Raw genomic sequence first — 22,686 nt, forward strand, 5'->3', positions numbered from 1 at the left:
TATATCCTTATACAACCTGAATGATTGAAAATTGGGTTGTTACAGATTATAGAAAATTTTCAATTTTAGATTTGTTTTTAATAATGAAACAGGATCCTGTTATGTTTCAGACTCACTGACTACATAGCAATCATAGAGGTTGTCTGGTAAATTATTTTGGTATAGGAATTCCAACCTTTTGCGTTGTTCGATATGCAACCTTCAGCTAACTTTTCGATGTACATTACAACGGGCATAACCTGGGGAACAAGAACAAACCCTACAACTCCAATAAAAGACAAAAGCTGACAATGACACTACACTTGTGAAAAAAAATTACAGACTCAAGAGAATTTGTCTTTCCGTTTATCCGACCGATTGTTTGCAAGATATAAGAGTTTGAAGCAATGAAAATGTAGGAAAATATGATTTGGTCATTCCATGGACCTTCCTACGATGTTATAGTGTTTCTGTGCAGACTTCATGGTTGTTTTTGAATAGTTCACAGACGCATATGTAATATAGCTTTGGCGACCTACTTTCAGTGATCACCAATCTCTAATGTCTTTCAAATACTCCCATTAATATATTTGTAAGTGTCAATCAAGAATGCCAAACGTTTCATTCTGGTATATCTTTACATACTTCTATGTCTAAGAATCTGACAAAATGTTCATAAGGTGTGACACACGAAGAAAAAAAACAGAAATTTTATTGCATTAAACAATCATTTATACGTGATTACCTCCAGAAATAACCGTCAAACTGTTTGTAAAATTTACCTTTAAGATATTAACTGAAATGCACTATAGAAAATGGCGGTAAAAAAATTTCCCGCACTTTTCCCAGATGCTTCAGGACAAATTTGAATAACTTTTCAGTTGTTTTCTATATATATATTGAATATATCTGAGGCAAAAAGGACCAAATTGGTAATAATAATGTGCCACCAATTGCCTGTTTTATTTTATTTTATTTTATTTATTTATTTTTTTTGGGGGGCGGCGGGGGGGGGGGGGGTAGGCATTACCTCGGGGTTTGGAGATTAGCGGGAAAATGAATCAGTCTTCGTTCTCCGATATTCCAGTGGAGTGTCTTAGGTGTATACCGGTCGATTTGAGTTGTCCTTTCTATCCAAATGCATGATATAGTCCACTCTACAGCCAAAACATCTATGCAAAAACGCTATGAAATCAATAACAAAAAGGCTGTGGCCACATGATATCCAGCACTTGTAACTACCTGGAATTTTTGTATCTATATCTGCATGTTGTCAGTTGCTTGACTGAGACATAGCCTGCTGTCCCAATCATTTCAGATCAGGGGTATAGAGAGAGATTTTGAAAGAGACTTTCAAAAAGGGGGATGATAAGGGGTTATCATTTGATAATTTTGTCCATAAGTTGCACGCAATTAACAAAACCTTCCAGATTAAGATAGTGGGGAGAGGGGTCTAACTCCCAGTAAGCGACTCCTCCCCCATGATTGGCCTCTGCAGATATTACTTTTTAATAAATATGTTAAAATTATCCTCTCAGAAAAAAGTGGGATTGAACACTTATTTTGTTGACAAAATATACAGAGTGTAGTAAGATGATTACCCGTAGCGGTTAGATATACATGTATATTAAAATGGACGTAGAACGGAAGTGTGCTATTTGAGGTTCATTTACATGTATTGAATGGAAAATTCTCTACAAAGGGTGTTCTTAGTAATATCATCCAGGTGTATACCACCTTCGTAAGTTAAAACCTACGGAAGCATATCAAGGTACATGAGAATATTTTTAAAAGTAGAAATTTTGAGTCACAACAAAACTTGACTTTTTTCGATGAAACTACAATTCAATGTTTAGAATATCCATAAAATGATTATTCAAGTAAAATGCCTAAATCACGGCCCCAAAGAGTCTAAATTTAAATGCATGATTTTGACTATTTTTAAAATCCAGTTACATGTACATGTATATAAATACTGAACATCGCTTATTTTTTTATTTATAGTGAATCGGAATAAAAAATAATAAAGATTTTAAAAAATATGAATTTCAGACAATTTTCGGTCTGAATTATTTAGTTTTTCGTTCTATAAGTCCTCCTCCGAACAAAATGACTGGCACTTGTATGTTTATCAAACAAAATCTCAAGCCTTGCAGTGAAGAGCGCATTCACCATCATCGATTGGGGGGATTCACCGGAAGTTGTTGTTTGTGCCGCTATGAATATCCGATCGTCATTCAGGACTGATAAGCAGGTGGATCCTTAATGTAAGGAGGGCTCTCCGGTATACAGATTTCTAGAGTGCCATTGCATGCAGTGTACACTGTACTTGGTAATTCTGTGTAGTCTGGTGGTCTGTCTCGTAAGGTCTCAGAAATTGTTCGAATTCTCTGTGCTGAAAAGAAAAAAATCTATTCATCTAAACATCGACTTGAAGAAAGGAAAAAAAAACATTGGGATGTGGGATATTTCATGCCAATAAATTGTTTTCCTAATTTTATCTCCACTACCGGCACGTCCGTGACTTTTTTGGTTCGGCGCCTGTAGTGAAGTTAAAGCTATACACGTCGATGTTAAAATTCAATGCTATATTATTATACGTAATTACAGTCCCCTGTATAAAAAACTTCATAAACATTTTGAAAAATCATGCCAAATACCCGAAAAAATTCAGAGTGTTAAAAATAGTAGGGTTTGAAAAGTTTTACGTCAGACTAAAAAAAAATGATTGTGTCTGCATACGGTTTCTAAAGTGACTGTATTAGGGACAAACATATATATTTAAGTAGAGATTTAGACTTTGAAGATTAATCAAGGGAACCAAGGTTCTAGCGGTAATCCAAAGAATGTAGTCAAGGGACAAAGACCAGACATGGAAAGCAGACATACACAACAAAGAACACAAAGTAACTAAAATAATACATACAAAGTAAAAAAAAAACAAATGAGCAACTCGGACTCCACTAAAAACAGGGAGCATGGACTAGGTGCACCGATAGGGTAAGCATAAATGTATGTTCGTATGTCCCTAAAACGCTTCTGTAGATATATGTTCATATGAATCTTTGAGTGTAAAGAACCATAACATACATGTGTTAATTAAGTCAGTCTTTCATAGATTACCAAATTAAATGTACATAAAACTCTTCATTCAAATAGCTACTGAAAACATTCTGTATATTTACTGGAAGATTTATAGGTTTTCACAGGATAGACTCATAAATTAAGCCAGACAAATTATTTAAAGTTTATGTAATGGTCCAAGGAAGAAGCTAAGTATTTCACAATAAAACGATGCGGAAGGTATGGATTTAACTTTATTTTTGCCCAAATACACTCAAAGTTTCAAAAGAAAATCACATCAAATCTAAAATTAGAATAATGTATTCAATTACACATGCCTCGATAACTGTGCTTCGTTTTACGCATTAGTCTCACTGGCGGATTCAGAAAGTCCAAAAGGGGGGTTGGGACTGGGGGGGGAGTGCACGAAGTGGATATGTATTATGTGATAACCTCCGAGTAATTGCATGTCCGTTCGTTCCCCGGCAGTTTCCAGATAATAACTTGAGGACAGACCGATGATTAAAAAAGATCCAACTTTACACAGTTGTTTAACAGTGACGGATCCAGAGGGGGTGCAGGCGGTTGGCCCCTCCCATTTTTGTTATTAGAATAGTTGCCAATTTCGTGTGTAAAATAACAAAAATAGTAAATAAAGTCCTAGCACATCCCTTTTTCTGAGGAACCCCGGCTGCATGGCACACCTCCTTTTGATTAGTGGCATCATATACAGTTTAATTTCAATCTTCTATTCTTTATTCCAGAAGCAATACAGCTTATAGGACTACAACATGGATAATAATACAATACTATACAATTAAATTAAAATAAAATGCGGAGCATGACAAACATATTACATATTTAAGAATTTCTAATCTTTTCAGCTAAAAATAAGTATTTTCCAAGGTTATTTAACTCTTTTATATTATCAACAGAGAATAACTGCATCAATTTATAACAAGATGGGCGTCTATAATAATAAGGTTTGATATATTTTGTACGTATATCAGTATACTTTGAACATTCCAAAACAAAATGATACTCATCTTCAAAACAATTTAGTTGACACATTCTACATATCCTTGCGTTTCTATCAATATTATAATATCTTCCAACTTCAATAGCTAGACTATGTGCGTTTATTCTATATTTGGTTATAACATACTTATATCTGTAGTTAATTGGTCTATCAAGATAAAATTGTAAATTGAATCTATCATAAATATATCTATAAAAACGACATTTTGGTGAAGTGTCAAAAAAAGCAGTAGCTTGACATATAAGTTCATCCACAAGGCGTTGCCTGAATAAAGCAATAAAAACCTTTTCCATAGTTACATTTTGTGCTAACCATACATCATTAAAACCATATTTACACAATAGCTCTCTTATTCTACATGACCAGTTCATCTTATGATTTGGCTTTCCATAACTGGAAGCTAACATTTCATTATAACAACCTTTCAACACACAATTTTCTGTTTTTAAAAGTTTTATCCAATATTTCATCATTTTGCAGTATCTACTTATATATAGAGGGACTCTGCCCAATTCAAAATATACCATATAATTCGTAGTACTTTTCTTTACGTTTAAAACTCTTTTCAAATAATGCAAATGGAGTGTTTCTATATCTAAAGCTTTGTGATTAACCCATACCTCACTACCGTAATTCAAAATAGGTGTTACATATGTATCAAATAAGGACAACATTGTCTCTGTGTTGAAATAGTCATCGTGTACCTTGCTGAATAAATGATAAACAGCTTTCCGTCCTTGATCAGACAATAATTTTTGACTTTCAGTAAAATTACCATTATATTTTAACATAACTCCAAGATATACAAATTCATCACAGATTTCAATAGGTTTTCTATCTATGAACCATTTTTCTTCAGTCTTGACAATACCTCGATGTCTAAATACAACAATTTTAGTCTTTAATAAATTAACATACAAGTTGTATTGTTTTGAACATGTATTAATGACATCAATCATTTTTTGCAACTCTTCTTTACTTTCGCTAAAAATCACTGTATCATCAGCATACATTAGTAGATATAGACTAAGAGCTTGCAACTCGTATGGAATACAATCTTGTTTTATCAATTCTATTTCAATATCGTTTACATACAGTGCATATAAAAAAGGTGATAAAGACTCCCCTTGCATTAAGCCAACATTACACTCAAAGAATTCGAAAAAAGTACCGTTATGTTTAGCACATGACTTCAATTTTGCATACATGGATTTGATTAAATCTAACAATTTACCAGTTATACCTGATCTAGATAATTTGAGCCATAATTTTGAATGTTTAACACTATCAAAGGTTTTTTTGTAGTCAATGAAACAACAATACAACCTTTTTTTGTTTCTTAAAGATTTAGATACGATGGAATGTAGAGCAAATATTGCGTCGTGGGTACCATACCCCGGTCTAATTCCAAACTGCACATCAGTGAATACACTATGTTCTTCACTCCACTTAGTAAGTCTTGCATTTATTATAGAAGTAAAGAGTTTACCTAAGTTTGACACCAGCGATATGCCTCTGTAATTTCCCGGGTCATTAGCATCACCCTTCTTAAAAATAGGTACTATTGCACATTTTACCCAAAGTTGAGGAAAATGTCTAGTTTCAAGAATAGCGTTAAATAGTTTACACAAAACTGGTAATATTACGGGTTTACTATTTAAAATGTATTCATTCAAAATATTATCTACACCTGGAGTTTTATTTGTATTCAATCTTTTCACACTTTCTTCTAATTCCTTACTGGTGAAAGGCATGTCCAATTCATCATAAATACATGTATTATCAGTGTTACCGCTTTCAGGATTATCTTCACCACTTAAAGTCATTAGTTTTTTAAAATGTTTCACAAACTGATCTGTTGATAAATCGTTATTAATACGCTTCTTCCGTTTTTTAAATTTACCGTAGAATCGTTTTGGGTTGATCTTCTTCATCTTTTGAAACATATCACCTTGTCCGTTTTTATAACGTCGTTTTAATTTATTCTCAATAGTCTTATATTTTTGTTTTTCTAAATTCAATTTAAGTCTGTTTTCATTTGAACGATTTGCGTTGAATCTTTTCAGTGCACTTTTATAGTTTATATAGAGTTCTTTACACTCGTCTGTTATCCACGGTTTATCACGTTTCATATTACATTACAATATTCAGCAAAATCCAAAAGGTAGTTTTTGTTGTGTGCCATTTTGAACATTTCGCCATCTCCCTTTTACCATTTCGTGTGGGGATATCACTTAATAGACTATCTGACTGCCCTATTTTTATGTTATAATTTACTAAAATTTACCAGAGTATACGAGAGAGGGGATCTTAAGATCCACCTGTGAATCTCATTCAACAATGACATCTGGTTTTATTCTGGAATACTGCAACGCTTAACAATTTATGTAATTTTAGGCATTGTCTACGAGGGTACCCGGTCGGAGTTATTCGTGTTGAACCTCACGTCGGTACGCGTAGTAAAAGTCACACATTCACAACTGCCTATCCTCGGATGAAATACATGTACATAGAATTTTTAGGAAGCTTACTCTACCTGTGCACCTGGTCCATGTTTCCAGTTTTTATTGGAGTCAGGGTTGCTAATTTACTTTTGTTTCTTTGTACGTGTTGTTTCAATTATTTCGTGTTCTTTGTTGTATGTGTCTGTTTTCCTTGTCCTTATTCTTGGGTTATATTTTTTTATGTTCTGTTATTTTATTTCATTTTATAGTCGTTCAAGACTGAGAGCACAGACCAGGTGCATCGGTAAGGTAAGCGTCCTCTACTTTGTAGAAAATACGTGTATATGCACCTGTTGTCGGATAGTTCTGTGTTTTATATTTATTTTGTAGACGTTATGGTGGAGTAGTTGCATTGGGGAAAACTCTCCATTCTATGGTAAATGGGTGATGGGAAATTGGGATGTGGTGATGGGGATACTGTATGGGGGATGGGAATTTTGAATAAAGAGGATGGGGAAATTGCTTTTTAAAGTGTCTATTGGTATGAAAAATGTATTAGATTTAATTGAAATAAAAGTTTAAATGTAGAGGATTTCGAAAATATATAACTTAATTTTTTAATGTAAATATTTGACAAGAAAAAAATGTAATAGGGTGGGGAACGGCAGATGGTGTATGGTGTAAACGGGAAGTTCATATCATGCATAAACTGTAATACAGAATACAAACCATTCTGGAAATTTTTGGCTGCGACTGTTCTTAGGTAATAGTATTTAACAACAACTATTACCAGGACTAGAATTACTACGCACACTATCAAGACGGTAATGAATGGCGTACTGAAACAGAGAAAACAGAAAGATTTCAGAAGGAAAATATTTCAATGGATACCATTGAATTAGAGAGAGTTGGTCTGATAATCAAAGAAACGCCAATATTCCAAGTTTTTGAAATAAAGAAAGGTGCCACAACTCTTTTACATTAATTAAATGCATAAAGATGACCTGCATTTAAAAATGCAACATCGTGTTCATTTGTACAAAGGTTAAGTCAAACGGTTCCTCAAATATCATCCAGTAGCGAGGACTATATGTACTGATTATTTCAAATTCGCACGTAGCTGCAGTTATTCTCGAACGTACGCACGAATAATAACAACAAAATGACCAAACTGATAATTTCTAGGGAATAATCAAAAGAAAAAAGCCAAAAAGGAATTCTGTATAAGAATAATCAAGGGAACCAAGATTCTGGCGGAAATCAAAAGAATGTAATCCGGCCAGGGACAAAGACCAGACATGGAAAACAGACAAATACAACAAAGAACATAAAGTAACAAATATAATACATGCAAAGTAATAAAAATAAATGAGCAATTCGGACTCCACTAAAAACTGGGAGCATGGACCAGGTGCACCGGTAGGATAAGCGTCCTCTGCTTTTCTAGAAACACCCGCCGAGTTGATCATAAAAAAGTCAAGTCCGGGGTAGACGAAAGAGAAAAGGAAAACTATGACACGTTAAACAAATCAGTTTTCATAGTGTAGATGGATAAACCGTAATGATCCGCGAATTCATGATGACGACCATAAAACTTCTGAAGTGATGACTTCAATTTCGCAGCAACACAACCCTATTCCAGATGCATTATTGTAAGAAGTCTAGCGCGGTACAAAAGTCTGCGTAGCTGTGGCAAGCTCTGGCATAACGTACGAGTTGTAATATGAAAACTCCATACGCAGGTGTTGAAGGGATGTTGCCACATTAATATTAATTAAATTAATAGTTTTTTTCTTGTAGACTCTCATTCAGTGAAATGGACACCCGAAATCGACAAATGTAAATGGCGACTTACAACCGACAACGTGACATGGTTGTCAATTTCAATATTCAAAGTATTAATTTACGGGCTACTGATAATTATAGTCTTTCAAAATTTGTTTTTTTTTAATATACGATGTCGAAAATGAATGGAATAAAGCAGATAAACAGTTTTAAGCCTCTAAACGGCTGTATCTTTTGTCGAAGCGATGGTAGCCATGTTGTTTACGATTTGTACATGGAATTTACACTGTTGTAAAACTGTCATCGCTGCGGTCGTAAAAGGTGAACAACACATCATAATGCACGAAAAAGAAATATGCAAATTAAATTGCAATTATAACACTATAAACTACAAACCTTAAAATCGAAGATGATGATTTTGCAACTTCTGCTGGTATCCTTGAATTTGTTGTTGGACTTGTTGTTGGGATTGTTGTTTCCATTTCATAGTTAAATGGTTAATCTTTATCTGAAAGGGAGGTTCAAAATTATAATTATACAGGCAAAATCATGACATTTGGTCCTATGTTGTTTTATAATGTTTACTTAAAATTGATTCGCATTACATTGTAAAACCTAAATTACTACTTCCTACTTTTCATGACTTTACTATTGTTGAAATACTAGTAGACATTTTTAAAGTTTCAGTCAACAAAAAACAGAAAAAAAACCCTCATTTCTAACCTTATCATATCGCAATGTTTATATAATTATGAACATTTCATCAAAGTTTCTTTTTTATTTCAGCACTGAAACATCTTAAACAACTATAGATCAATTTAATATTGCAGTATTTTTCAAAAAGGAAAAAAAAAACGTAATATTGCATTTTAAACTAATTAAACGTTAAGTATCGCCATTACATTACTTAAAATAAAGTTACATTAATAAAATCAAAGCTTACTTAGAAATATGTTCCCATCCAATTTTATTAAAACTTGGTCGATCGGTTAAAGTTGTTTACAACTGAGTCCCATTTTCGGAACTCTTTCTATAAACTTAAAGTATGTTCAAGGCCAGTGGTTACCCGATAGTACTGATCTACTGTTTTGGTGTTTTTAACAAAAAGAAAGGATTTAAATACAAATTATCACTTGATATGAGAATCGGGCAAAGACAAATATGATGGTAAATGTAGATCCATAATACATGTACTTAAAACACAATATTTATTGTCAATGATGATCGCGCTTAACCGAACGACAATCATTCGACACAAAATCTAAGAATTGAGCGCTTAGTCTTACTATAAAAAAGTACTATCTTAATAGATAGCCGACGCAGTAAAATTTTATTTATAAGTTTCTACATTTCTTTCAAGAAAATGACACGTGGCACGCAATTTAAAATTTTCGAAACAGTTTTTTTGGAACGCAATTTTAAATTTTCGATAGTTTTTTTGAACGTCACTGTTACAATGTACGTGTATCAGTATTTGGCCAATCGGGAAACAGAATTGCGATCAAGTGACTTGCGTTTCCATAGAAGAGCGTCCTTAAGGTCAAAGGGTAAAAAGCGAAACTATAACGACTGCTTCGGAAAAATGATAATACCAATAGTAATTCTACATTTCATCCTCTGCCCGATTCTTATACGGCACAACATTTTCATCCACCATCAAACCCAGCCACCTCGACCGTATATGCTGTTCTATGTTATAGTTTAAAATTAAATGCCTTTTCTATTCATACAAATATATTTACACTGTGAAATAAATTCGGTAATTTCACTTTCGGACTTTCTCCTTCCAAAACGTCACAACTCTGAAATCAATCTGCTGTTCACAAAATTTGAAGTTTATGTTGAAAATAGCAACGAATAATGGAGGAAATCCATATAATAAATAGGATAATCAATTGGTTATCGTGAATAACCAACATATGATTTCTCATGCCAAGAACACAGTAAGATTTAACTCGTGCGCCGAACAAGTTCCGCACACTTGTTAAATCTATGCGTTCTTCGGCACTCGTGATCATATTTTGGATATTCGCTCCTTCCAATTAATTATCCTATTATTCCTGGCACATGGCCAAGTGTTCCATACATGTGAATCAAGTGCAACACACGAGTAACATACATATCAAGCATGAAATTATTAACATGTGTTTCAGCTTACATATGAGTATCACATGATTGTCAAATGTTTTTTTTCACAAAAAAAGTTGGGTAAAATGATTTAAACAAACCGTGATACTAGAGATGACAATATATGCATAAAATCGGCAAAAATACCGAAACGTCAGCAATGGGATTATTTAAATGCGTCAAAACCCAAAAACGTGGCAAAAATGTTTTGAGGACTCAATCTGTTTACAAATATAAAATAGAACTACTTAATATGAAGCTGGTGTAACCTGTAAGAGGACTTTCGAGTTGAACATAATAATATTATAAAAAAAATGCCTTACTGTTTTACATCAACTTGGATTTATTTTTTCTTCATAAGTTTAACAAAAAATTAAGACGTGAGCTATATAAGAACTAACAAGTTGTTTTCTTGTTAAAGATATGAAACTGGTAAAAACCTTTTAGTAACTTCTTGTCAGGCTGAATTCGGACTGTCAGTAGTAGTGCTTATGATATCAAAGGTTAAATCGAAGAGTTGAAAGATAAACTATTCCAAAACTTTTCAAATTATAGTGATTCGAGTGATAAAACCGCCTTTTATTTTTCACATAGAAAAAAAAAAAAAATTAAAATCAAAGACTGAAGTCTTCGAAGTCGCTAATCGTCAACTATTCATTGTCACTGATTTTGGCATACATTCAACTTGCGCTAAAATCTTGGTTTCCTTGATATTACTGCGTACTCTTTAGTAACATTTATGACCCGAATGACTATATAGATATCTGTGTCCTGATAATATTCACGATCTTTATATAATCAATTGTAACGAACGCATGTGTTTGAATCGGAAACTGGGTAATATTACATAAATTCAATGCTATCCTATCATTATCTTTTAATGTAAACTTTCCGTTCTAATACAAGCTAAAAAACACGCATAAACATGTGTATGATATGTTTAAAAAAAAGGTACGTCGTAGCAATCTTTAAGTCGCTTATGATATTGACCAGTGAACTAGATTATGAACCTGATATAGCCGCTGGCAATGAATATTCATAAACATCGTGGCGTGCTAATATGCATGGCCTATATAGTCTTGTAACGAGCCTCAGTGCCTGAATCAGAAACTGGGTAATGTTCAGAGCTAACCGACCATTTCATGTAAAGTTTCCGTTCTCGTACAAGCACTGAACACACGTAGAACACACATGTATAAAACTTTAGAGGCACATTTTTATCTCGCATGAAGCTAGAACTATGACGCTATGATGGTGAACACGGCGAGGAGCTGCAGCATTTAGTGGCGTATAACTACATATTTATGCAAATCATATGCGAATATTAAGTACGAAAATTACGAGTGCAAGAAGTCGCTAACAATATTAGCGACTTAAAAAAAAGAAATAAAAAAACCCAAACAAGCAAACAAAAATACCCCCATAAAAACAAACAAAATAATTCCCCCATAAAAAACAAAAATCTCAACTCAGACTTTGCATTTTTCGACCTGTTCATGATTGTTTGTAAGTCTGTATCGGGTAAATGCGTTAGTCGCAAGGGAATATCATAAACAGCGATGCATATCAACATTCCTTCAGCAAGCATCGGAATAATTTAACAGAGTAAATTACTACAGTTTCATTGAAAAAAAAAGAAATGCAGCTTTACGGTAAAACCTGTCTAAACCGAATCCCTTTTGGACTGTAGAACTTGTACGGCGCGCGCGCACACACACACACACACACACACACATTTAAATGAAAAAAAAATACAATAAATTGAAGCACTTGCTATTTGGACCGGAAGTGACAGCAGATGCTCTTGTTCGGTTTAGAGAGTTCCTCGGTTTACCCAGGTTCAAAATTCATTTGGTTTATCCAGATCCAAAATTCATTTGGTTTACCCAGGTTCAAAATTAATTTGGCTTATCCCGGTTCAAAATTTATTTGAACTTACACAAAAGGAAAAAAAAAACTGTTTTGTGTCGACAGGTTATCGATATTTTCAGCGCTTGGTTTAGACAGGTTTCACGTTATTATTTCTTCTTAATTGAAAGAACACGGATGTTTTTGTCTTTTTGGTTTTGTAAAAAAAATATATGTATGAAAAAGCATTCTGGGCCCGGTTTCATGAAAAAAAATCTCAAATTGAGATTTTCCTCAAATCCTTCAGTTTTCCTCAAATCTTCAAGTTCAAGCGATCTTATTGGTTGAAATTGAGTTGAGCTGGCCCCTGTTATTCAGCCAAGACAAGGTTTAGATACTATTTAATAGAATTCACAAAAAAAATGCTAGTTTAGCTTATAAGCTCAATTTTAAGAATACTAACTGCCATACAAATAAAAGTAATATTTATCAGATTTATTTTACATTAACAGATAAAAGCAATATTTGCGGACAGTAGGATTCGCTTCTAAATCGTAGAAATCGATGGTGAAGGAAAACTATTGACGAAACTTTACGACAAACGTGATGACTTTTCATTCAGAATTGTCAAGTTTCCTTTCATCTGTGGCAACATCCCTTCAGCACCTGCGTATGGAGTGTTTATATCACAACTCATACGTTATGCCAGAGCTTGCCGAAACTACGCAGACTTTTTTTTTCGCGCTAGAATTCTAACAAATAGGCTTCTTGAATAGGGTTATGTTGCTATAAGATTGACGTCATCACTACAGAAGTTTTATGGTCGTCATCATGGAGTCGTGGATCGTTACGGTGTATCCATCTGCGCCATGAAAACTGATTTGTTTAAAGTGTCATAGTTTTCTTTTCCTCTTTCGTCTAACACGGACTTGACTTTTATGAGCAACTCGGCGGGTGTTTCTAGAAAAGTAGAGAACGCTTACTTTACCGGTGCACCAGTTTTTAGTAGAGTCCGAGTTGCTCATATGCTTTAGTTACTTTGTGTGTATGATTTTAAATACTTTATGCTCTTTGTTTTGTTTGTCTGTTTTCCATGTCTGGTCTTTGTCCCTGGATTTCATTCTTTTGATTACTGCTATAATTTGGTTCCCTTGATTACTCTGTTTCAGGTTCATAATTTTATGAAAAAAATCGCTTGGTTTAAAATGTTATACTTCAAGAAAAAGACAAATGTAAAATTAGATAGACAAAATTGAAATTGACATGTCATGCAATGAGGAATGCAAATTGTCATTTTCGTTTAATTTTTAAAGCTATCGTCTGAAAATAACTTTGGTTTTAAGATCAATTCATATAACACTGAATTAAGTGATTCCCTAATTATCCTTAATGAGCCGAATATGTAATCTGTCACGGGGGTGTTATGAAGCAATTACTACATCTTGTAACAAATGTGAACTACATTACCCGCAGGCTTGCAACATTTACAATCAAAGTTATATCACCAAATTAATTGTTTTATGTTTCCATTTATTGGTTTTAAGACCTGGAATATTCTAGGTGGCTATTGCTCGAAGTATTAAAAAAAAAAAAAAAAAAAAAAAAAAAAAAATTCGTTTTATGTGTACAGTTGTCTTCTGTATTCGGTTCGCTGCATTTTACATCTAGATCGTCTCTGTTTCATGTGTTCACGTTTAGGCTATGTTTTAGGATTCTGACGTATTTGAATCCTCCCACTGCTGACGATATTTATATTGCCGGTAGTTACAATTTGAATCCTCCCACTGCTGACGATATTTATATTGCCGGTAGTTACAAATATCCTCCCACTGCTGACGATATTTATATTGCCGGTAGTTACAATTTGAATCCTCCCACTGCTGACGATATTTATATTGCCGGTAGTTACAATTTGAATCCTCTCACTGCTGACGATATTTATATTGCCGGTAGTTCGTATTTGAATCCTCCCACTGCTGACGATATTTATATTGCCGGTACTTACAATTTGAATCCTCCCACTGCTGACGATATTTATATTGCCGGTAGTTCGTATTTGAATCCTCCCACTGCTGACGATATTTATATTGCCGGTAGTTACAAATACGTCATTTATGTTAAAATCTAAATCATTGTGATATTCAAAAAACTAAAATCGGTTTCTCTCATGTAATTTGTAGAAAACTCGGGAACTATAAAAGTAATTTCTCGCCACAACAGTCATATTTGCAAGATGGTTAAATTGTACGTTTTTACCACACACTTAGAATAGGAAATAGCTTAGAATAGCACAAATTGATATTAGAACAGCCTTAATATACATAAATATGTGCGAATAAAACATTACGATAGTTAATGACTAGACAATTTAAAACAAAATATTACTATGTAGGTTACCATCAACCTTACAAGAAAATCAGAAGGAATTGTTGATAACAAATGTTTCTTGATGATCACTTAAAGGCGGTAACATTTAAATCAAACAATGAAAAATAAAAATAAGTTCTGTAAAACTATGCATTCTATTCGAAAACTGTAGCTACCTGTGTTTAGTTTTTTCTTCTTTAAAACAATGACAACGGTCCTGCAAGTATATAAAATGTCTGTCAAGTCTGTATCTGATAACAAAATCATGACCGACTGAATGATCATGTAAACATTTATTTATTGCACGGTAAATGATTCGATCTACACCTTAAGTATGAGTAAACATATTATTACACTTTTGCATATATCGCCACGTCCAAATATATTTGGCATTTGTACGATTAATGATATAAAATGTCCAACAAGGATATCCATGTAGCTGAGTGTTAATGTCTTTTTTATATTACATTGATTGATGGGGCTGTATATTATTTTTGTCTACCAATATTATCTCCATAAACAATAAAGTTTCCGTCCCCACGCTAGTCCCATTCTCTCTACTGTGATGGGAGCAACTACTTTATTTGGACCTATTTGTTTTATAGGATTTGGTAAGTACTTTTTGTGTTTTCAAAATATATTTTTGCTTATTGTTTATTCTGGCTAAAGCCTTTAAAAAAATAATTCTTAAAATGAACAAAAAAGTAATAAAATAGAAATAAAATGATTAATATTTTTCAATAAGATTTTATTTATGTATTTGTTAACAAATTGAATTTAGGTTATATTTTCTCACAGAAATAAATTTAGCTTAAAAATAATTATGTAATTGAAGAAAAAAAGAGGTTTGAACTTACGTCATGTACTGTAAAAATATAACGTCAATTTATACTATTTATATAATAATCGGCATCTATCTGTTTAATTACTTCAACATATGAATTACAGAACAGAGGAAGACAATCGATTTTTTTTCATATTTTTCTCAGGTTGACTTTAATATAATCGGTTTGTCTTGAATCAGTTTTTGTGTAATATAAAATTTCATGTAAGACAAATAGAAGAGCAAAGGGGATCCTAAATGAGACATCACAGGCAACATGCACCAAAAGGACCATACACGAAGAAAAAAAAATCATACAATGCAATAGATGTTAAGAAAAAGACAATTAAAACACATTTAGCACAAACCCCACTTTTAATCAGAGTTAAACTCGGGTGTTCTAAAGAGGGCATGTTCCTGCTTTTAGCATGACACCTGTCGTGCTCTTCTTTGAAGGCTATGTCAGGTGAGAATGGACTGGTGTAAAATGACCTTATAGGGCAAAACAATTTATGGATTGACTAGTCATTGGTAAATCGGTTGAAAAGTAATTAGTAATTCTATCTGATACATAATAACACAACTTTTTGTAAAACGATATTATTATTGACACATAATCCTGCTTTTCAGGTTGAAATTGAATTTTTGACCACCCATTCATTTTTAAGTGTCAGTCTCTGTAAGAATCAGGCAGTTGGTGAAACATGGTATGAAAAAAACCATCATTTTGATAGTGTAATTTGACTATTTACAACATAAGAATCAAAGAAAAATATTTTCCGCTTATCGGCGCACCTGATCATTGATCATTGATCCCAGTTTTTAGTGGAGTCCGAGTTGCTCATTTGCTTTTGTTACTTTGTATGTATGATTTTAGTTACTTCATGTTCTTGTTGTGTATGTCTGTTTTCCATGTCTGGTTTTTGTCTCTGGATTACATTCGTTTGATTACCGCTATAACCATGGTTCCCTTGATTACTCTTCCATATCATGTTGTTGCATTGAGTTATTATTTCACTAAAATGCACTGAAAATGAACAGTTAAAGGGCAGATAATTTTATCAAAAACCTCATTTTTCTAACATTCTATTAAAAATATTCTGAGTAAAGCCAGTGATGTAGAGATCTTACAATGGTCTTTTCAAATAGAGAAAGTATATTTTAGTAATGTTATATTGTCAGATCGGTGGGGTTTGGCATGCATGTTTCTGATTTTTCCCATGTTGCCTGATTCTTACAAACACTTACACTTAATAACTCTTATAGAAACGTCATATGCACATGGATCTTTTACGTAAGCTACAAATTTAAGTATAAAACTGTTGTTAAAGTTCTATCGACATTCTTTGACATTACAATATATTATTTTGTAATTAGACAATAATTTTCCCCAAACTCTTTGTTTCCTTCGAGGATGCCAACAAAATATCTTTAAGTTAATAACATTTATTATATATATTTATATAATGTTTATAAGCAAACAACCGATCAAGCTCTATAAGAACCTCTGAAAAATTTCAGATAATATGCTTGCGTAGCTGATAAAACTACATTTTTAAAATTTCTTTTCATGTTTAAATATACATTCTAACAGCGAACATAAGTGAAATATGTTTTGAACTATTGAATTGTAAACTCTGAATATTATCACAAGACTCCACGCAATGCCAAAAGAGCGCCTTTTACATATCTCGTAGAAAATAAATTGTTGAATAGGTGTTTTAAATGTTGACTTGATGGGTGATATTTAACAAAATGCCAAATATGAGCATATACAACCAATGTAAAACCAGAAACAGTAGTGTTCCAAACTCGGCGGGTGTTTCTAGAAAAGCAATGGACGCTTACCCATGCTCCAAGTTTTTAGTGGAGTCCGAGTTACGGATTTCCGTTTCTTACTTTGTATGTAGAATTTTAGTTACTTTATGTCCTTTGTTGTGTTTGTCTGTTTTCCATGTCTGGTTTTTGTCCCTAGATTACATTCCTTTGATTACCGCTATAACCTTGGTTCCCTTGATTACTCTTACATTCCGTTGATTTCCGTAAGAATCTTGGTTGGTTCTCTTGATTACTCTTTGAATAGGTTTTTCAAATGTTGACTTGATGGGCGACTGAAAACAAATGCCAATCATGAGCAAATAGAACCAATGTGAAACTAGAGTTAGTAGTATTCCGAACTGATCTGATATGCACTACTTGCTAGAAAACATTAGCAAGCTCCGAACAGCGTCTGACATTCGAAATTCATCGTGGACGCTGCAGACAGACTTCTAAAAAAATGCAAGAATCTTGCAATATCGGGGAAAAAGTGAATGATTTTACACGACGTCGTCCGACTGTCAAACGATGTATGATTTAAATAACGCCCAATAATTTCGAAAGGCCTGTCTGCAGCGGTTAGTAAGAGAGGAAACGAACATCTGCCGCTGCATGGAGCTTGAATCATTACATTATCGAAACCAATATTAATAAAGAGGAGAAAAAAACATTCTTTGCATGAACTAAATAACCTTATATTGACAAAGTAAGGGTTCTAACTGTATAACTGATTTAAGATAGTATTTAACGACTAGACCATAGTGGCAGCGTTACTAAATACAGAATTTTATTATCAGTTTATCTAGAAACTGTGACAGAAAACCATAATTAAATCAAAACCATTTTATATCAAATACGAAAAAAATGACATGTAGCTTCAAAGGTCAAGGACTAAATGACCTTTTTCCTGAACATTTAACATTTATTTGTTTTAACCTCTTGACAAAAATGAAGCAAATAATTCAACCACGCCAGTGATCTTTTCTCTCGTGCCATATGTCTTGAAAAAGAAAATCAGACAAAGCAGATTTTTTAAAGAAAAAAACGTGTACAAAAATTGTTGAACTCTAAAAAAAAATAAGATATTATATACACATGATATAAAACATATGTGTTTCTTGAGTTTGAAAACACACGGTAAACATATGCTTCTATTCTGTTTTCATATGTTAAAGACTACCGTGCAAAACATGAAAATTATTTTTTTTTTGAGAAACGAATTAATTCATGGAAGACAAGTTAATTTTAGAAGTAACATGGTTTCTGATTGGATCAAATATTTCGTTTATCATCTCATAAACCATATTTTGTAATAATTGTGACGTCAACAAACTTTTTTTTTAATGATTTACTAGTTGAATTTTGCTACTCAAATTATAAGGAATGATTTATTTATGTCGGTCTACTTGACATACCCTCAATGCCCATTGTGCATACTTTAAAATAACCTGCTACGCAGTGGATTTAGCTATGTAATTCAGGTTATTTCTTCATAGACAGTCATAAATAAGTTGTTGTCAATATAATTTCATAATTATGTGAAAAGTTTTATTTTCGTATGGTTTTCTAAAGCATATGGTTTCATGTACTTTTAAACGCACAAGAAACGAATATTCACCATACTGTACTAAACAAATTTTTCAAAATTGACCTGTGTAATATGTTGACGGCATGTCAGATCAGCAACTATTCTAATTGATCAATCCAAATCGAGCTGTCCCCCTTCTTAATTATGCGTGGAAGTCTTTGATAATTCATTGAAAATGCAGGTACCAAATGACAAATCACTATTCAATGTACCTACAAACCACACAATAATGACTTTATCTACATTTACCTCTGTTCATGACAACGCCGTTTTCTTTATGTAAGTAGGTGACAAATCATCATATTTATTACTATCTAATAATAAGTCCATTAATGTGACCAGGTCATCTACATGAAAATGTAATTTTCTACTTAGTCTTATATCACACTGCAAAATAGACTGGAATAAAAAAATAGAAATGTCGATGATAAACGCATCATTTTCGATGTTTAGTATGTCAGTTTAGTTTATAGTTAATAAACTGGGAAAACCGGAAATACAAACATGGCATTGTAACTACTAAACGTCAAACTGAGATTTTTGCCGTAAACGACTGAAGTACAATTCCACCACCAAGATAATATACATTTTCTGAAGTGCACATAACAAATAAATTTTATAACGTTTAATGGTAAAAATGTTTTTAACTGGTTATACATAGACAGGAAAACGGCGGGAACAATATTGGAATGAATTTTAACAAATTTTCTAATAATTTTTTTCTCCGCCATTAAAGATAAAAGAAAAACGTTTGAAGTTTGCCTCGATTGTATTGATTCGTTGATAGATAAACAACGTAAAATGGGGATCTAGAAGCGCCTTGTCAAATCAAATTATAGATTATTGTAGAACCCGGAAATTTTCTTTCGACTTTCGCGCTATTTTGAAGTTGCGCTCGATTTGTATTATTATGTTCTTAGAATAAAATATACATAACAGTTGTTTAAACTTCACGTCATGGATGTTACCACAAAAATAGCAAAAACTAAAGCTGCCGCGAAAATTTCACGGTATATCGTGTTGAGAATAGGAGTATTTTTGTCATCCTAGACAAATAATTTATTGTACAAAAAGCACACACTCATTATATCAAAACCTTAATTTGTTGGGTATGTTTAGAAATTTTTTTTTATCAGAGACGCATATATCCTTTTACAAGATATTATTTACAATACGTCTTTTACATCTACATGTTCAATCATTTCTTATTACAGTGATACTTGTCAAAGGTTTACCTGGTTCAGCTCCCGAAAACGGACCGAGATATGTTTTCTCCGGGGCTACAAAAACACTTGGAGGAAAGACCACTGGTGGTGTACGATTTTCAGCTATAAGGGTCAATGACAACAACCAAAGATTCACTATCAGACAGGGCAAGACATTCCCACTTCCTTCAAAAGCAACTTGGTCCAGAGTTCCTGCACCACCACCGAGGAGAAATGCACTACCTCCGCCACCAAACAGAAACGCCCTACTTCCTCCACCGAACAGAAATTTGTCCCCACCAAAAATGAATATACCAGCTCCTCCAGTAAATAGACCTCTACCTGGTGGACCACCAGTTCGTCTGCCTCTTACAGTCAATCCACCCCGTGCATCTCCCGCTGGCCCTCTGCCTATCAACCGTGCAGCTCCACCAAAAGCAATAAATATTGCTGCTCAACCAACATTTGGTAAACCACCACTTCCAGCACCTGCAGCACCAGCCAGCAGAATGCCACTTGTACCTATTAATGACGTAAAAACTGACGAAAAAAATGGAGCCGGTAGAAAGACACCAATATCTGGCAATGATGTTAAAACCGACGAAAAAAATGGAGCAGGTGCAAAACCACTAAGACCTAGAAATATTCCTATGGCAGTACCAAAACCTTTGACTAACGCAGCACCAAGACCAAATCCAACACCAGCGGTTGCTAGAGTTATGAAAATGAGCCAAACCTTACCAGCAGCAGCTGCAAAGGCCACTGTAAGGCTCGCTCAATTTAAAACTGCAGGCAGACAGCCAGTTGTTTCTGCATTAAGAAGACAAGGTTCATCAGCAACAATAAAAATGAATGCTAGTAAAATGACTAGAAATAGAGCGAATAAAGTCGAAGGCAATAATCTTGTAATGAATAGCATGTCATTTAACTCAGGCCCACCAACAAAAACAATTAGTCAAAGGGCACCAGCTGGTACAGTACAATCAGCAGCAGTATATTCTGGGCCTGCCAGAGGTACGACTTTCCCAGTTAAACAACTTAATAGTCGTAATATACCTTCTGGGTTACCCTCAGGTGCATCAGCAGTTCCCGGACAAGGAGTGCCACCAACTCTACAGGGAAATTCTTTAGTCGGAAAACCATCATCAACAGCACCAGCTGTTGGTCGTCGCGTTCATGCTCTATCTGGACCTGTATTCAGTGCGAAGGAATCTCGTTCTTTTGCTTTTAGTGCAAAAGCAGGACCATCAGGATCACCTGTTCCAGTAAGACAAATTGGTGGCAAACCATTACCAGTTCCAGCAGGTGGTATGCCAGCACCAGTTCCAGCAGGTGGTATGCCAGCACCAGTTCCAGCAGGTGGTATGCCAGCACCAGTGCCAGCTGGTGGTATGCCTTTGCCAGTTCCAGCGAATAGTAAGCCTGCCCCAGTTCCAGCAGCTGGTATGCCAGCACCAGCTGCAGCAAATGGTAAACCTGTCCCAGTTCCTACAGGGGGCAAACCAGCCCCAGTTCAAGCAGGTAATATGCCAGCAACAGTTCCAGCAGGTGGTGTGCCAGCACCAGTTCCAGCAGGTGGTATTCCAGCACCAGTTCCAGCAGGTGGTGTTCCAGCACCAGTTCCAGCAAGTAGTAAACAAGCTCCACCTCCTGCAAGAGGAAAACCAGTTCCAGTTCAATCAGGCGGAAAACCAGTGCCAGCAGCAGTAATGAAACCAGTTTCTGCGAACGACAAAAAGACTGACGAGAAGAATGGGGCCAGCAAACAGATACCAATACCTGGTAATGACGTAAAGACTGATGAAAAAAATGGAGCCGACAGAAAGACACCAGTACCTGGTAATGATGTTAAAACTGACGAAAAGAATGGTGCAGTTGCAGCTAAAAACAAACCTTGCGTTTGGTCACCAATATGTGGCACCGATAGAAACACTTATCCAAGCACATGTGTTCTACCAAAGTAAGTTATATATTCTCAAATTTCCAATAATATTCACAGTTGTGCATGAAAAGTAAATTAAATATATTCTGTATTTTAACCCCCTGCTATTTGTTTCATATAACTTAAAATTCTGTTAACAACGCTGTTAATGTTTTATTTATTTGCGGCAATGCGACTGACTAAAATGGCAACTATTAAAACTAACATCATGTAATTTGCAACATATACAGTAAAATGTGCTACATATGATTACCATATGATAGTCAGAGGATGCTCACCCTACCGGTGCACCTGGTCCATGCTCCAAGTTTTCAGTGGAGTCCGAGTTTGCTCATTTGCTTTTGTTGCTTTGTATGTATGATTTTAGTTACTTCATGTTTTTTTGTCTTGTACGTCTGTTTTCCATATCTGGTCTTTGCCTCTGTAAAACATTCTGTTGATTACCGGTATAACCTTGGTTGCCTTGATTATTCTTTCATATGCTTATCGTATAATTCTCATATATATATATTTATCATGGCTTGGAAACATACAATAATCATATGTTTGTGAAAAACATATGATTTTCATATATGATCATGCAATAATCATATGTAAACTAACACATACGATTATCATATCATGCTCAATTCATATGCTAATCAAATGTTGCAGTCCA

At 34.1% G+C, this 22,686-nt stretch overlaps 1 protein-coding gene across 2 annotated transcripts; it reads right to left on the minus strand.

Annotated features, from left to right (window-relative positions):
- Nucleotides 1-1,959: 1,959 nt before the first annotated feature.
- LOC148613692 (uncharacterized) lies at nucleotides 1,960-9,386 on the minus strand. 2 transcript variants are annotated; one of them, XM_088587210.1, is made up of 4 exons: nucleotides 9,254-9,386; nucleotides 8,707-8,818; nucleotides 7,255-7,364; nucleotides 1,960-2,374 (listed from the first exon to the last, which is right to left on the minus strand). In XM_088587210.1, exons 2-4 carry the CDS (start codon nucleotides 8,790-8,792, stop codon nucleotides 2,217-2,219), a joined length of 354 nt encoding a protein of 117 aa, XP_088443336.1. In that variant the 5' UTR covers nucleotides 8,793-8,818; nucleotides 9,254-9,386; the 3' UTR covers nucleotides 1,960-2,216. The 2 variants fall into 2 exon arrangements, with proteins under 2 accessions (XP_088443336.1, XP_088443337.1); XM_088587211.1 differs by lacking the exon at nucleotides 1,960-2,374 and adding an exon at nucleotides 2,412-4,960.
- Between the last annotated feature and the right edge of the window lie 13,300 nt (nucleotides 9,387-22,686).

The sequence above is a fragment of the Perna viridis genome, chromosome 6 (assembly GCF_037379345.1).
Source record: "Perna viridis isolate PV_CMFRI_1.1 ecotype Kerala chromosome 6, ASM3737934v1, whole genome shotgun sequence".
Taxonomy (NCBI): domain Eukaryota; kingdom Metazoa; phylum Mollusca; class Bivalvia; order Mytilida; family Mytilidae; genus Perna; species Perna viridis.

Excerpts from the sequence above, each read along its gene's own strand:
- LOC148613692 (XM_088587210.1), bottom strand. The coding sequence starts at position 8,792 with ATGGAAACAACAATCCCAACAACAAGTCCAACAACAAATTCAAGGATA. Across the intron at positions 7,365-8,706 it reads TCATCATCTTCGATTTTAAG|TACGCCATTCATTACCGTCT; the intron begins GTTTGTAGTTTA and ends TCTCTGTTTCAG. Across the intron at positions 2,375-7,254 it reads AGCCAAAAATTTCCAGAATG|CACAGAGAATTCGAACAATT; the intron begins GTTTGTATTCTG and ends TTTTCTTTTCAG.